We start from the raw sequence: 15,383 nt of genomic DNA, 5'->3' as shown, positions 1-15,383 counted from the left end.
AAAGAAAAAGAAGGTTCCAAGATCCAATCCTTCAAAGAAATACCGCTTATATTGTTTAATTCGAAAAAAAAAAAAAATCTAGAATTACTTATATTGTGGGAGAGGGGGTGTACCGCAAGAGCACAAAAACTATTTTGTTTGCGAAAACATGTCCCGACGCGTTAGTCAGCCTTAAGACCCAATCCTCTTCAAATACCGTTGTTTATCAACCGGACATCGGTTTATGATTGTTTATACTTGTCATAAAACATCCAACACAAGCGTCCCCCGCCCCGCCCCGCAGCCCCCGCGCCTACGAAATCCCCTCCGTCCCGCGTGACGTCATTCCCCCGCGCCACCGAAAACCCCCTCCATCCTGCGTGACGTCATTCCCCCGCACCGCTGAGATCCCCTCGCGCCTCACCCTCCCTGAGAGGACCTGAGTTAGAACCCGCCTTGTATACCTACTATTGACATTCTGTAAAATATTAGAATTTAATTAAATTAATTTATATATATATATATATATATATATATATATATATATATATATATATATATATATAATATTATTTATGCATTTACATTTATTGCTTTTGTAAATAATTTGGAAATAATTTACACACGTGTAATTTTTGAAAATTAAATTTATCCATTGAATCTGACACATACATATTCTATATTTAAAAAAATATAAAATAAATGAAGTAAATTAAATTATTACAATAACATTGTTAATATAACGTAAACAATTATAATTTACGAATCTCTTTATATTCTTTGTTTTATTTCTTTTTATTATTATTGTTATTATTAAGAGATATCTTTACTTCGCTCTTTGCTCTTAATTATATTTTATTGACATTCTGTAAAACAGCTTTTTCAGAGCGAATAAATTCATCTATTTATCTATATATGTACTGTATTTCCTTCGTTTGTCGGATAAGTTGGAAAGTTGTAAATGCGAGAATTTCTACAATTTTTTGCTTCTTTGATTGGACCATTGAAATCGTACGATGGTGCAATGAACGAATCCGACTGGTTGAAAATACATATGAGTGGCGCTCAAAGAGGCGACACACTCGAGATAATGGGCCCGAGATTTTGGCCGCTTATCGACGGTCTCGTTAATTTTTTTCGTTTATTTATTCTCGTTTATTTTTTTCGGCTCGTACACGCACGAGAATGTGTTGCAAGAGTCGACCGTCTCCCGCGAACGAATCGATTTAGCGAGCTATAACGAAGCTAACGATTGCGACCCGATTAGTACGAGGTTTATCGTTTTCGCGTTTACCTTATGTAAGACCGATTACAAAAGCGATCAAAAATAAATAAATCGTTTTGAATATAATTATAGTAATGTATAAAAATTAATTGACAATAGAATGAGTCTGATTACGGTTTATTATTTATTAATATTGTCTGGTTAATTTTTTAAATTTAGATATATGTATAATAGTAAATCTCTCTCTCTCTCATATATATATATAAAGTTGTCGTACAATTTTACTCTAATTTAATATAATATATATTTTGTTTTCTCATTTAATTTCCAAATCCTTATAGGATTTTTCTTGTCACTGTCTTGTTATACAAATGATAATCCTGATAAAAATAAATATGATATATATTATATTTTTATTTTTGTATTTATAAATGTACTTACATTTAACTAAATATCTCTCTGTTATGTACTTTTTATATCAATATATCATGCGATCGTCGCAGATCGAAAACCCATAAAAAAATAGAAAAAATATGGAATTGTTAATTGCAAATTACATATTTTTTCTTCGAAACAACTATGTGTTTTCTTTACACCAATTGATTCCTCTCATTATTTTGTACATAAAACTATTAAGGTAAGGTAATCGAAAAATGAATATTTTACAAGATATTTTACGGTTTATGTAAAATTAAGAAATTATTTCAAGCCTCATAACTCAAAAAGTACTTAACGAAAATGTACTTAATTATAGTGTTTTGGAAAGCTCTCGAGATGAGCTACAAGAATATATAGGATGTTCCATTTAAAAAAATTGAAGTGACCTTCACGTGACCTTCAAATGACTCTTCAAGGTCAAACCAATGATACCATCTTATGGCCCCCTCGAAACCATACAACTTTTGTCTAAAACATTTTTCTCTATCTTGCTTATTTTTCGAGTTATTTGGCTGCCTAAGTTAAAATGGGTCACCCTGTATATGATAATAAAATACAATGGGGTATACGATATTGATATGATCGAGTTAATTAATACCAGTAATTCATATTATCATAATAAATGCAGAGGTGATGCATTATATTAATTAATATCGAAAATGTTTTAATCTTAATATATATATTATATGTATACAGGGTGTTTTTTTTCTTTTCTTAATAAGTGCGAAAAATTTTAGAAGATGATTCTTTGTCGAAAATTAAGGGCGGTTCTTCATATAAACGTATACTTCTACATCCCTCCTCCTGTGGAGTTACACTCCTCCAAAAATGGGAGTAAAAATTAGGTTTTTATTTTTTTCTCAAATTTGGAACAAGTTAAAGAAGTGAAATTAGGTGGATATTTTCTACTAGTAAAAAGATAGTTTATTAATATTTTTTTCAGCCTCCCGTATTGTTATAAGGGGTGAAACTAGCAACCCCTATTCAATTTTTTATTAGAACTTTTTAATGTTTATATATGAAAAACCCCCATTAATTTTCGACAAAGAATCATCTCTTAAAATTTTTCGCATTTATTAAGAAACACCCTGTATATATATATTTTTTTTTTCGATTAATATATATTATTATTATATCTTACCATCTTCATTTTAATTACGTTTTAATGTCGTAATTTTTTGCTTCGAGATGACGGAAGAAAGTAAAAATTGCTCCGAATTTTCGCGATTAACACGACAAATTTCGAAGAAAAAAAAGAACACGGCAGGAAATGGAATTTCATTCTTCGACGCGATTACGATTTAATTTACAGGAAGAAGTCTATAGAGGTTTATTTGCTATTACATTTGGAATGACGTGGGTTCGATTACGCACTAACAGTACGCGTTTTTACCGTGCATGCAAGAGACATATAATACACGAAAGGAAAGAAGGCCCGCATGTACAGTGCTCTCTCTGTCTCTCTCTCTCTCTCTCTCTCTCTCTCTCTCTCTCTCTCTTTCTCTCTCGATCGTTTGTATTCACCCGTATCTTGCATCGGGGAAAAACGATACGGCCGGGAAAAATTTTTAGTCTCTGCTGCAGTTGTCATTATGGAACACGTGCGAACGCACGTGCGTGGGTTACGACGATTAACGAATGTCGGATATTAAATAAAACAAGAATTGATTTTTCTGATTTCTGAATGATATAATCTCTGTCGTTTCTTTTTTTTATTTAGAAAAGAACTTTAAATCAAGATTTATTTGATTCTGAAAATCAAGATTTATTTAATTCTGAAAATCAAAATTTATTTGATTTTAATGAATAGAGAATATCTTTATTTAATATTTTAATATAATATTTCTTGTAAAATATGTTGTTCTAAAATATAAAATTAAAATTTATCATATTGTTCTTAATATATAAAAATAAAATGTAAAATATTTTTGTTATACACAAAAAGAGAAAGAGTCTCTGGATAGGAAATTGCTGATTGATGATAATTCGACTTTTCCTCGTAATCTCATCTTCGCTGTTAGATTCGCAGGAGAACAAGTTGAGCTTTTCTTCGAGGCTCAAATTACGGAGATTTTAATTGCACGCGGGCTCGATTACGTCGAGTTCGCGTTTGACGGTTTGATCTAAGTTCTCGGTTGCCGCAAACTAATTTTGCTTCCCCCTTTTACTCGCGAGAATCCTTTGTCTTCCTTCCGAGTCAACAAGTTTTCGCGGAAGAACCGGTGTTCTAGAAATATACTCGCGAAGAAATTCTCACTCATATATCCTTGTACCCGCGATATTTATAAATTATTAAGATTAATTTTAATAATTAATTGACATTTCCGATAGTTTGATTTCCTCGTTTTTAAATCAATTCAGAAATTTCAACGTCTTTTTTTATTTTTTCAGATCCTATAAGTACCAAATTCTCCGATAATAAATTTCCGATATATTCTCTACTCTTAACAATCTTTGTTATTTTTATCCTTAACATGATCTTTTTTCTTTGGAACTCAATAAATTTATGACCTATTCTATCCTTAACGATAATCGTAAATATAGAATATCGTGCAGTCGAAATAAGAATTTATGACCTTTGACATATGTTTAAAATAATATAAAAATATATATAATTGATTGACAGTTTTTATTTGTCAAAAAGAAAGAATAATAAGACAGAAACTAAACAGATTATGACGCCCGTCTATGTCCTCTTTTTTGTTTATACGCTATATGTATATATGTATGTGTGCCTTCTTTGTCTAGGCGTGCGAGCGCTCTGCGAGCACCCTCTTTTATCTCTCACTCTGACTCCGTGCGCTCAAGAGCAAAGACGTGTCTATAAGGCGTGATTAATAAAACTATAACTTTTTATATAGTTAAAAGTGTCTTATTGCATCATAACCCTAAAACCTTTAACAGGTTATGGGCCCAGGCGCGTAAAGTTTTTTTTTACGCTTCCACCGCGCGAGTACAAAGTGAGGAATAAAATAAAAGAAAAAAAAGTGAGAGTCAAGACGGGAAGGCGAGGATTGCTAGTAAGCTGTTCGGAAGTCGGTGTTTTTTTTTCTTTTTTGTTAAAGCTTCACTAGAGCAATTTTAAACGACATGAATTTTCTACAACAAAATACTGAGGAGGAAGCTAAGAAGAAGACAGCGCAAACGCAATGGTGATTTCGATATGTACAAATAGATGTGTGAGTTAATCGAAATTCAGCAGTGTGAAAGAAATCGAGGCGCGAGTGAAATTGAGCAAAAGCGAAATAATGTCAGGTGTGGAATTCGCTAATAGTTAATAAAAAAAAAAATAATAATAATAAAAAATAATAAATAGGTGCGAAAGTCAAAAGGCGCGCTATAGCTAGGCGAGTCGAAACGTGTCGAGAGAAAGAAAATCGTTGCCGATGTATCGGACCTGCCAAACAAGGGCCGACCGGCACACGCGCACAAAGGAGAGAAGGATAGAATAACAGCGATGCCGCGCGACATAAACTCTCTCTCGGGCGAGCGTGTTTATGCTAGTGCGTCCTAGCGAAGTCTTTGACTCGGAAGAAAAAAAAAAAAAAAGGCGAAAGACACACGATACATGAGTATATACAAATACTTATACAGTATATTGAAAGTTGTGCACAAAGAGATGAGAACTAAATTAAATTTAATGAATCGATTCGAATTTAAAACAACTTCGTGGAAAAATAAGTACTTATAAAATAAATGTTTACAGCTGTACAACAACCGAATTTATGGGAACATTTGGAACAAATGTTGAAATTGAATCAAAATCACAAAGGAGAGGAGATTTATATTGAAATAAAAGAAGAGGCGCTAATTATAACTACTGAATCAGGTGGAGAGTACATTACAGGTGGGTTTATGGTGAGATTAGATGAGAGACGAGAAATCAAATATGAGATTGAAATATAAATATACGTATATATATATGAAGTGCATATGTATTCATAGGCTAGCATATGATGCATAATAATTAATAAAAGAATACATATTAAGTTAACTTAAAACAATATTACAAATTAAATTAACGATGTTTTAATTATAACAATAATTAATAAAAAAAAATAATACATTTTCAACTCTGAGAATCAGTTAGGGAGAGTGTGCTTGAGTTCGGTATCACTCGATCTGATTGATTAGGGCAAGCTCAAGAGAGGCCTTGTGTTCGGGTCCTTGCGAGCCTGTTCATTTTGAGATTAGCCATACTTGTTGTTCGGTCAACTGGTCTCAGAATAAGATCCATAGGCATTTTGCAATATAAATAAATAAATGCAAGTGTATTAATTTTTTGAATTTACACAGAAAAACGAATGTTACCTGAGCGTTCATGGGAAAATCTGCTAGAATGGCGAGAAGAGATGTTATTAGCTGGCCAGCCACTTGCAATGTCTAGGATCATCTCGGAGCAGCGCGTAACTATTGAAAAAGAGGAATGGGATGTCGCGGATAAAGGAGAGATAGGAGAGAAGGAGAGTGAAGAGATGGAGGCGAGTCTAGCAGATGGTAAGAGAGAAGAGGAAGATGAGAAAACTGAGGCGAGTTGTATAACACAACAGACAATAGTTAACGCGATAAAATCAGGTAAACCCCAACCTCAAATTAAAAGCAATGTAAAAACCAAGATCGACTTCAAAAATATATTAGAAAATGTGCCTCGCTTCCGCCACAATGATGGAGCAGTTCACAAAAATTATTCAGGAGGTGAAAAAGGAATTGGCACAGAGCAAAAAGGAGAGGCAAAGTCTAAAAAGTATTAAAGAATTAAAACAACTGATTCGCGATGATTATACGAAGCAGTTTGACGAAGTCAAAAGAACAGTGAACAGAATGGAAGATGCGGTTGAATTACTTTTGCAAGCTAAACAAGAGTTCTTGAATTATGAAGAACCAGAGGTGAGTGGAGAAGATGATAATACTGAGGGCGAGGTATGGCCTACGGAGGAAACAAATCTCAATGTTAGAATTTCTAATATAGTCAAAGAGTGCTGTAAAGATTTTATGAGATCGGAGAAAAATAAAGCAAATGAGAGTGGTATAAATTCAATATCTAAAGATATAAAAGAAAAATTAAAATTGGAAATAGTAAATAAAAGTATGGGTGTAAAAAGAGATTACAAATTAACATCAGATATGAAATTTGAACATTTTTATGATTTCTTTAGTTCTGAATTAAGATCATTTGATTTATTGTACGTTATAGATGGAAAAATAAGGTGTGATATTGTAGATGAAAAGATTTTAAATGAACAAAAATTCAAAGTGCGGGATATTTTAATAAACCGCTTAGAAAACCACTATCATTCTAAGGTTATGCACTTGTATAATCCAGTTGAGATTTTAAATAAATTGAAAGAGATTAAAAGGTGTGAAAATAATGTGACTTCTTTCGATATTAAAAAACAATTATACAATATGAAATATATAATTGGTAAAGAAAAAGCAGGAGAGTTTAGTGAAAGGTTTGAGGATGTTGTTAGGAGTTACGAAAACTCTCCGAATGCCATACCTCTATCTGATGATGAGAAAAGATCTCTCTTCTACAATGCAGTTAAAGTCTCTGTGCCAACTCTGCAAACAATAGAGTTTGTAACTCAGAGTACCAAAGGTAACGGCCCGACGTATGAAAATTTAAAAATTCTGGTAATGCAGGATGAAGCAGCGAGAAACCAGGCGAGTGGAGGTGAGAAGAGTGAAATTCGGGCGGCTAACTTAGCGCAGTCAGCAGGCCCACAATGCTACGAGTGTCAATCATATGGACACATGGCCGGAAATTGCCCTAACATTGGAAAAGGCCCATTATGTTATAAATGTCGGAAATTTGGGCACAAGGCCCCAGAGTGCACCAGCCAAGTTGAATCCATGTCAAGTACGTCGAGGGGCAGATGCAGAGGATCTGTGAGGTACAACCAAAATAATAATCATAATCGCGGTGCGTTTCGAAGCGGTTTTACAAGGCGAGGTTTGAAAAGGAAAATGGAAAGTAGACATACACATTTCTCGAAAAGAGGTCGATTCAGGGGTGCGAAAGGTGCGAGTGGATATAAAAACAATAGCAATAAGAGCAATGGTGAAAAAGTCGACGAAAAGAAGAAAAACACTAGCCAATCATCGGATCAACAAAATCGAAACAAAGGTGAGTATATAGTACAAAACTTAGTTGAAAAATGCAAAAATAATTTCATAGTAGAATGTAATCTACTGAACACCGAAGACGTGTACACTACCACGGGTAAATCAGATATAGGTAGATGCGTTACAAAATTCCTAGCAGATTCGGGCGCGACAGAACATTTAACCAAGTCCAGATTGATTTTCAAAACATTCGATGAGTTAAAGTGTGGTGAGATCAGATGCGCGAATAAAAATAACTCAGCGAATTTAAAAACGGAGGGAGTAGGAAAAATAGAAATTAGTCTGGAAAATGGTAAAAGTTTAGAAATCGACAGTTATTTTCGCGAATGCACTCAAAGAAAATCTATTATCGTTGCGTAAGTTTGCCGAAATGGGACTTGCTATTTACTTGGATAATAAAAGAATAGATATTTTTGATCCTGTTTCAAATGAGCATTTTATATCTGGTGTATATAAGCGACCCTATTGGATTGTTGATTTAGAAATTAACACAAATAACGCAACTGACAAAAGCAGATCTGTAATAATTAATAGACGAATATTCGCGAATTTGGCTGAAGGAGAGTTGCCAGAAAATAAATATGTCACGCGAAGCGTCACAGCCAAATTACAAGATTTGATACAAAAACAGTCTATTCAGCAGACTGAAAATTTAAGAAAAATTACGAAAGATGTTGAAAACCAGGAAAATAGAGACGAGAATTTAAAAGGTACAGGCGAGAATAAAGTAATTTCAAATGAGATGTTAGAGTCAAACGAATATGATAAACCAAAAATTGGACCATATGAGCAATCAAATTTTGACGTGACTATTTGGTACCGAAAATTTCATGACGTTAATGAACTACCTATAGTTGAATTAAATAATGGCGAATCTCCATTTTCTGACGAGAATAAAATGTTTAATAAAAATAATAAAGCCATGCTGTGGCATGTAAGGTTAGGACATGCATCGCTAGCCTATCTGAAAGCCTTACAATCAAAATTTCCAAATAATAAAGAATTAAATGATGCCATTTTTGATAAATCAATATTAGATTGTGAGGTGTGTTTGATATCTAAATTTAGGAAATTACCTTTTAATTCAACACGTACTAGAGCCACAGCACCTTTGCAAATCATTCATTCGGATATAATGGGTCCTATATCTCCATCATCATATCCTAAAGGGTATAGATTTATATCAGTGTTCATTGACGATCATTCGCGATTAGCAATGGCATATCCCATGAAAAGTAAATGCGAAGTAGGACATTGTTTAGAAATGTTTGTGCGAAGTGCGAGAAATTTATTGGGGTACGATGCAAAGGTGTGTTATTTAAGATTTGATCAAGGCAAAGAGTATGTAGGCGGATACACAATTGAAGTTTTAAATAAATTAGGCGCGGAATTGCAATTGTCACCTCCCGATACTCCTGAGTTAAATGGTGTGTCTGAAAGGTTCAATCAAACGATACAGAAGAAGGTGAGATCGTATATATATGACTCAGGACTACCAGAGTATCTATGGGACTTAGCTCTCTCAGCAGCTGTGTACGCCTATAATCGCACACCCCATTTTTCAAATAATATGATTATACCGTTAGTAAAATTCAATCCGCATCATAACTTTGACATCAATCAACTAAAAAGATTTGGATGTATTGCGTATATTAAAGTACAAAGAAAAACAGGTCCGAAATTTAGAGCGGAAGGAAGGCGAGTAATTCTAGTTGGTTATACACCCATGGGATATCAATTTTTAAGACCGGAGGAAGGAAAATATTACGAAAGTAGAGATGTAAGGTTTAACGAAAAATTAGTATACCGAGACAAATTTGTTAAAAACAGTATTAAAGACTTCCCACAACCGAATGAAGATCTTAATAAAGAAAAGTGGTTCGTTCAATTTGATAAAGGTGATAATGAGTCAGTTCAAACTGATAAAGGTGAGAATGAGTTAACAGAACTGTCAAAAACGGAGGGAGAGATTAAAAGGAAAAGGGGTAGACCGAGGAAATCCGAAACAGAACACAAGAAAGCTAAATCAAATAAAGTGAACGAGACCATGAATGATAATAGCTTTGACAAGTTACAGATCGATGAGAAATTAAAAACAAGTGCATTATTTACGAATTTAAGACACGGTGAGATAGAAACAGAGATCGATCAAGTAAACGATGAAGTTTTCCATGCTATGCTAGCTAACATAAATTCTGATCCACTTAATTACAAAGATGCTATGCACACTAAAGATAATAAACTTTGGCAGGATGCTATTGATGATGAGTTAAGATCTATGAAGAAAAACAAAGTATGGAAATTAGTTAAACGTCCAGTTCTAATGGAAAATGGTCAGAGAGTAAATATATTAGATTCTAGGTGGGTCTTTAAACGTAAAACTGAAGCCGATGGAAAGATGAGATACAAGGCACGCTTAGTTATTCGAGGATTCAAAGATAACAACGATTATGAATTAAGAGAAACGTATGCACCAGTGTCAAGACTTACCTTGGTTCGAGCTGTATTGGTTATTATCAACAAATACAATCTAATAACGTGTCAACTAGACGTTAAAACAGCCTTTTTAAATGGTGAGATTAAAGAAGAAATTTACATGGAAATACCAGAAGGAACGTGTCACACAAACAAGGAGAAAGATGAGTACGTATGTAAATTACAACGAGCGATGTATGGATTACGCATCAGTCCAAAACGTTGGAACGAAAAATTCACAGAGGTGGGACTAAGCCTAGGCGTAGAAAACTCAGACTTGGAACCTTGCTTATTTACGTGGCGAGAAGGAGAGAAATTTTTAATATTGTTACTATATGTAGATGATATTCTAGCTGCAAGCAATGATGAAGTCAAATTAGGTGAGGTAATTAAAAAAACTGAATAAAGAATTTGAGATGTCTATTTTAGGTGAACCAAAAGAATTCCTGGGCATTTCCATCAAACGTGACAAAGAAAATGGAATTACTGAACTAAATCAAGAGAAATATATAGATAAATTATTAATCAGATTTGGCTTTGAAAATTCGCATCCACAGAGAACTCCAATGAATACAACTCAAGTAAACAATCGAGAAAGAAAGGAGAGAGAAATGGAGAACAATGATGAAAATTTAAGTGACAAAATGAAAGTAAAGGTTCCTTATAGAGAAGCTGTTGGAAGTTTACTATATTTGGCAGGTGCGACAAGGCCAGATATAATATATGCTGTTAATGTTTTGAGCAGACACCAACTAAATCCCACACAAAATGAATGGACTATGATCAAAAGAGTATTTAGATACTTAAAGGGTACAAAAACAATGAGGTTAGTTTATCGAGGTGAGACTAATGATATTCAAACTTACTCAGATGCGAGCTTCGGAGACTGTAAAAATGCACTAACAACTTGTGGATATGCGATTAAACTATTTGGTGATACGATAAGTTGGCGTACTCATAAACAGCCATATGTTGCTTTGTCAACGTGTCATGCGGAATACGTAGCTATGAGCGAGGCGAGTCAAGAAATGCTCTCTACGTATAACTCCTTGAAATTAATTTTAATCAAGCCCTTTCTTCCTATGATTCTATGGTGCGATAACAAGGCTGCATTAGCTAGTGCAGAAACTAACGGGGGAAATAAACTTAGACATATAATTGAAATTAAAGAACATCATATTAAAGAATGTGTAAAGAGAGGGTTAATTAAGATAAAATGGATAAATTCTAAAGAGCAGCTGGCTGATGTGTTCACAAAACCTCTGTCATTTGAATTACATAAATATCTAGTAGACAAACTAATGAATACTAATACCTGATTTCTTATGTTTACAGAAAATAAATAAATAGAGCAGCTGAACCGGGTGGAGTCAGAGGCACTGTGATTAAAGAAGAGACTGTGTAATTAAGAAAGATCAAATAGATGACAATAGAACGGTCGCGCGGGAGGGAGTGTCAAAAAGAAAGAATAATAAGACAAAAACTAAACAGATTATGACGCCCGTCTATGTCCTCTTTTTTGTTTATACGCTATATGTATATATGTATGTGTGCCTTCTTTGTCTAGGCGTGCGAGCGCTCTGCGAGCACCCTCTTTTATCTCTCACTCTGACTCCGTGCGCTCAAGAGCAAAGACGTGTCTATAAGGCGTGATTAATAAAACTATAACTTTTTATATAGTTAAAAGTGTCTCTTATTGCATCAAAACCCTAAAACCTTTAACATTATTATTAAAGTAATTATTGGATTGTTACATTAATAATTTCTACAATATCAAAAAAAAGTTTTAATTTCTTTTTTATTGTAGTGACTAGTATTGAAAAATAAAATTTCAATTAAATTATTTTTATTTAATTATTTTTTCTTTAATTACTTTTATTTAATTATTTCTACAAACGAGGTATTTCTTGAACAAGTGATATCATCGTCGTGTCGCGATTTAAATACAATCGATCGATAAATTTCCTGATTTTACTAGAAAGGAATATCATGAATCCACGCATTTTTCATCGATTAGTACTCGTATTAATGATGCATTATTACAATATATGTAGCTGCCCACTCTCTCTAATCTATCCATACCATACGTACGTAATCGTTGTTACGTTAATGTTTCGATATTTTTCACGGTGTACGACGTTTTCAATCCATGTAACGGGAAACGCTTACGATTGTCTGAATTGAACCGGAAATGGATACCTTTGTGTAGTTCTTTTTGTCAGTATTCCGAGAAATTCTATTAGATTTCCAATCTTATTTAGTAAAAAATAGAGATACATTTCTAAGTCATGAGTTATATATATTATTAATAATTCAAATTATAAAATTATGACGAGTTATTGATTATAAAGTGTCAATAAAAATAAAATGCATATAATTTAAAATAAATTAAAAATAATCGCACAAAAATATATTAACAATATGTAGCAATATTTACAAGGAATTATCATCTTACATAAATATTTACTTTATTTCAAAAATAGACGTTTGTAATTAATATTCTTTTTTCCTTTCTTTATTTTTCTTTTCTATAAGATGTCATTATTAAAATAATATTTTAGAAAGAAATAATATTTTATCACATGACATTTTATTGAAGTTTGGACTATGAAATTAATCAAACTATATTTCATATTGTATATAAAGAGTGTCTACTCAAATTTTGTAAACAAATTTCCTAAAAATTCCCTGAATTTCCTGAAATCTCCAAGATTATTTTATTCAAAATTCCATGTAAAGAGGATTTTTTAAGATTTTTTTTTGGATTTAACGTTCTAAGTGAGATTCCTATTGTGTGCGTTTTTCACTCACGAAGGAAATATAAAGAGCCACTTAAGTTTCAAGTGCTGGATTTGAACATATACTGAAAAAAGCTGAATAGCCTTCTTAAAATAGATATTTTTACCTGCATCTACCTAACAATTTTAGTTTTTTATCACTAAAAATTACAATAAAGAATATAAACTGCCTATTCTATATTTTGTCAAGACATTATAACAATATAAATATAAAGAATATATAAACAGAAATAAAATTTATAAATAAAAATAAAATATATAATATAATTATTTACAAATAGAATACATAATATATTATATTTCATTTTACATAATTTAATTGGTTTGCCGATTGATTACAATATAAAAACAAAATTATAAAAAAAAATTTTTTTTTTAAATGTCCTGAATCGCAATAAAATTCCACGAAAATTCCCTGATTTCTCAGATATAAAAATCAATCCTTGAGAATTCCAAGTTTCCCATGTTTCTCCAGGGAGTAGACACCCTGATATACCTAATTGCGAAATATGAAACGTGTCAGGAAGGGATGGGGTTCCTCCACAAGTGCTTTTCGACATCTTTAAATCCTCAAAAATCCCGATTTCTCTCCTATGCACCAGCGACGATCTCGAGTTTCCAACGATGATGCACACCAGCGATTGCATCACATCGCACGTTGCACGACCTCCCACGTTTCACTCGGAGAGAGGGCGGCGGGAAATCGCCGAGGAAAATCGGAGGCGAGCGGACAGATCGGCGAGCGGTGAGAACGAAAAACGCCTCTCGTCGACTTGGATAGGTTCCGGCGCGGAAAAAGAGCTTCCGGCGAGAAGGAGGAGCGCTCGAACGAGCTCTCTCTCTCTCTCTCTCCCCCCCCTCCCCGCTTCTCACGCATTGTCTCCTTATGGTAATCGCGAAATCCACACTCGTCCATTTCCGCCCGTTTGTACCCCGGAAACGCCCGCTTCGTTTCCGAGACCGCTCGAACTTGCTCGGTTTTTTTTCGCGATTCGCGCACGAAGAAAATGTATTTTACAGTACATTATATATGAAAAATACGCTCCTTTTTGCAACATTTATCGCAAAGTTAAAATATAACGACGTTGGAATATTTTTATTATTATAAAAATTATATAAATGCATTTGTTTTATTGTTTACTCACGATTATGTGTATGTTGGTGCATCATAATATTTGAATAATTACTTCCTTATAAAATATAACATTATTATAAACAATAAAGTTAAAAAAAATAATAAAGTTAGAGAAATAAAATATTATAGACAATAAAGTTAAAAAAAACCACAAGAAACTATGAAAAATATTATTAATAAAAAAAATTATTAATAATAGAAAATATTACTAATAATAAAATACATGTGCGAAATCTTTTAATTCACAAATATATTAAATCTATAAAGAGAATTTTCTCCAAACTGATTTTTTCTCGCGACTTTGTGGTTCTTGCTAATCGATTCTCTCGCCGAGAATTTCTTCGTTATCAATTCATGTTAATTATTCTTGATTTATTCTCGATGATTATCTTGATTTACTTGACACTCCAGCTCGCGCATTAATTTGATAGTACTTAAGATGACGCGAAACCAGAGGTTTCCATTTCTTTACGGCACACATAGGAGAGATCGGTTTACGTTGCTTATTAACGAATATATATCCGGTGGAACGCGCGGGGGCGTATCTGTCTAATGCGAATCGCACGCACGCGTGCGTGGGCGCGGGTTCCCACATCGCTATCTACTTGCGAAAGACGATAATTCTCCGACGTATTAGAAATTATGTATAATTGGAAAGCGAGAGAGAGAGAGAGAGGGGACATTTTATCCTTTTATTTCGCGGTTTCTCCTTTTGATATATTACGTTTAACAACTAATTTCCTAATTGCAATGTTAATTGCAGCTATAACAAATTTTTATTTCTGCATGATTATCTGCGCGATTATGCATTTCTAATTTTTATTTTTAGAAATAATAAAAAAAGGCAAAATTTTAGACCGAATATTTGCTTAAATTAAATTAAAAAGAAATTCAATTATTCGTATCAAATAAAGGAAAACATAAATGACAAAATGGATTTCACAATAAAATTTAATTTTTAAATAGGTTTTTTCAATGAATTTTTAAATAAATTCGACTTTTCACATATGAATGTTAGAATAATATGTTTTTACAATCAGATATAAGTAATTTCGTAATTCGAAATTATATTAGTATCAAAAAAGCTATTACATAGATATTTTGACTCAGACTTTTAAAAGTCATGCATTTAAACGGAACATCAGAAATATAACATACATTGCAACGATTTAAAAATTTTTTTTATCTAACACGGGATGTAAATAAT

General features: G+C 33.0%; 2 protein-coding genes and 1 long non-coding RNA gene across 3 annotated transcripts in view; 2 read left to right on the top strand and 1 right to left on the bottom strand.

The window, feature by feature from the left end:
- The window catches only part of LOC145959328 (serine/threonine-protein kinase NLK-like), a gene marked incomplete at its 5' end in the record, with an annotated part of 149,779 nt that overhangs the window by 89,733 nt on the left and 44,663 nt on the right, over positions 1 to 15,383 (top strand). The gene's annotated exons all lie outside the window — the stretch shown is intronic.
- LOC145959287 (uncharacterized) overlaps positions 1 to 15,383 on the bottom strand; it is a 103,938-nt gene that overhangs the window by 83,589 nt on the left and 4,966 nt on the right. The gene's annotated exons all lie outside the window — the stretch shown is intronic.
- Positions 5,349 to 6,393, top strand: LOC145959283 (uncharacterized). The gene is made up of 2 exons (XM_083077964.1): positions 5,349 to 5,489; positions 5,939 to 6,393. Exons 1-2 carry the CDS (start codon positions 5,387 to 5,389, stop codon positions 6,391 to 6,393), a joined length of 558 nt encoding a protein of 185 aa, XP_082934090.1. The 5' UTR covers positions 5,349 to 5,386.

The sequence above is a fragment of the Camponotus vicinus genome, unplaced genomic scaffold (assembly GCF_025532165.1).
Source record: "Camponotus vicinus isolate PSW18456_S1 unplaced genomic scaffold, iyCamVici1.0 SCAF_1, whole genome shotgun sequence".
Taxonomy (NCBI): domain Eukaryota; kingdom Metazoa; phylum Arthropoda; class Insecta; order Hymenoptera; family Formicidae; genus Camponotus; species Camponotus vicinus.
Note: the sequence above shows the minus strand (reverse complement) of the source record. Positions and strands in the feature narration are given on the sequence as shown.

Excerpts from the sequence above, each read along its gene's own strand:
- LOC145959283 (XM_083077964.1), top strand. The coding sequence starts at position 5,387 with ATGTTGAAATTGAATCAAAATCACAAAGGAGAGGAGATTTATATTGAA. Across the intron at positions 5,490-5,938 it reads AGGTGGAGAGTACATTACAG|AAAAACGAATGTTACCTGAG; the intron begins GTGGGTTTATGG and ends GAATTTACACAG.